Source organism: Suricata suricatta, chromosome 5 (genome assembly GCF_006229205.1).
Source record: "Suricata suricatta isolate VVHF042 chromosome 5, meerkat_22Aug2017_6uvM2_HiC, whole genome shotgun sequence".
Classification (NCBI taxonomy): Eukaryota; Metazoa; Chordata; class Mammalia; order Carnivora; family Herpestidae; genus Suricata; species Suricata suricatta.
Window position 1 is genome coordinate 15778253 of NC_043704.1, and position 1690 is coordinate 15779942.

A 1690-nucleotide genomic window follows, 5' to 3' on the forward strand; every position below is an offset into this window, starting at 1 on the left:
CACTCTCCCCAGCTCTCTTCCCCCTTCCTCTCTCTATGCTCCTCTGTTAGGTTTCTCCTGTTAGACCTATGAGTGCAAACATACAGTATTTGTCCTTCTCTGCCTGACTTATTTTGCTTAGCATGACACCCTTGAGGTCCATCCAATTTCCTAAGGCCATACCACCCTGAATGCACCCAGTCTCGTCTGATCTCGGAAGCTAAGCAGGGTCAGGCCTGGTTAGTACTTGGATGGGAGTCAGCTGACTTTAAAAGCACATTGTATTTAAATATACATCATGGCTGATTGCCATTGTCACAGGACTAGTATATCAAGGAACGATTCTGGTTCACTTTATGTGAATTCTTGGGAAAGAAGACACTCTTGGCTTAGAAAAGGGTCAACAGAAATGAACTGTCAAAGGAAAGGGTACAATTAGAGGGTAAATGCAATCCCATGTGCTGTGAGTTGAAAAATGCCTGGAACTATAGAGATCTGCTCACGGAGGTGAAACTAAGAAACCCAGAGTATGGCGATTATAAACATGATAGCGTCTTATTAGCAGTCAAATGTTTTCCTAGGCATTCAAGTGAAGCAGAAAATCAGACCTGTTGCATAACTTAAATAACTAAGTTACATAAACAAGCGGAAGACATGGTTCGGTGTTACAAGATAGTTGACATAGTTTTCAAGTAATGTGTTTTATCATATGACATTTAGAGGTGTGGCCTTGTACACCCTTCAGTGTGTATATAAATCTCCTGTGCAGTCAAGGTCACAAAACCGGCCTACGCTACCAAGCCGCACTCACCACCCTGACACCATGAGCTACTACGGCAGCTGCTACCGAGGCCTGGGCTACGGTTGTGGAGGCTTCGGTGGCCTGAGCTGGAGCTGTGGCAGCTTCTGGAGACCGGGCTGGGGTTGGGGGGGCTACAGAGGTGGCTGCTGTCACCCCTGTTACTATGGAAGATACTGGTCTTCTGGCTTCTACTGAATAAATAATTGAAAACTTACAATTTGTGTACTTGTCTCTGATTCATCCAGAAAATTGTATTCCATAACCTTGTGCTTCATTTATCCTGTCTTGATAGTTAAACTGTTATTTGGACCACCTGATTTCTGACACTAATGTGATGAAAACTTGATTCAGTAGATATTTCATTAGTAATGCTTTTCAGGGATCCCCTTCTGTGTAGGAAGGAGAGTCATTACACTTTAGCCAGGCTTTGCCTCTCTACATCTGATATCTGTAATAACCTTTGTATGACACAGGACATGTGTTTTGAGCTTCAGTATTTTTTTTAATCACAGTAAATTTGCTGTGGGGCACTAATATAATCATCTGCCATTGCAACATTTTCTTTTTCCATCTAAGACATTTACCAATATATTTTATTTCATAACTGTCTCTTCTCCATCTTTTTAAATGTATTTACTTTTTTAAATCTATTTTTTTAATTTACATCCAAATTAGTTAGCATATAGTGCAACGATTTCAAGAGTAGATTTCTTAATGCCCCTTACCCATTTAGCCCATCCGCCCTCCCACAACCTCTCCATTAATGCTGTTTGTTCTCCATATTATGTTTTCTTCTCCTTCCATCTTATCTTCCTTCTCATTATCATCAATATCTACCTTTTCTTCCCAACCAGAAGGTAACACTTCTATGTCCTTGGGTTAAAGAGGTTCTGTGATGTTAATCAAACT

General features: G+C 40.8%; 1 protein-coding gene across 1 annotated transcript; it reads left to right on the forward strand.

Annotated features, from left to right (window-relative positions):
* The first annotated feature begins 802 nt into the window (after positions 1–802).
* On the forward strand, positions 803–976 carry LOC115292472 (keratin-associated protein 19-7-like). Its single transcript, XM_029940581.1, has one exon. It carries the CDS (start codon positions 803–805, stop codon positions 974–976), a length of 174 nt encoding a protein of 57 aa, XP_029796441.1.
* Positions 977–1690: the final 714 nt, after the last annotated feature.

Bases quoted from the DNA above. Each gene is read 5' to 3' on its own strand.
- LOC115292472 (XM_029940581.1), top strand. From the start codon at position 803: ATGAGCTACTACGGCAGCTGCTACCGAGGCCTGGGCTACGGTTGTGGA.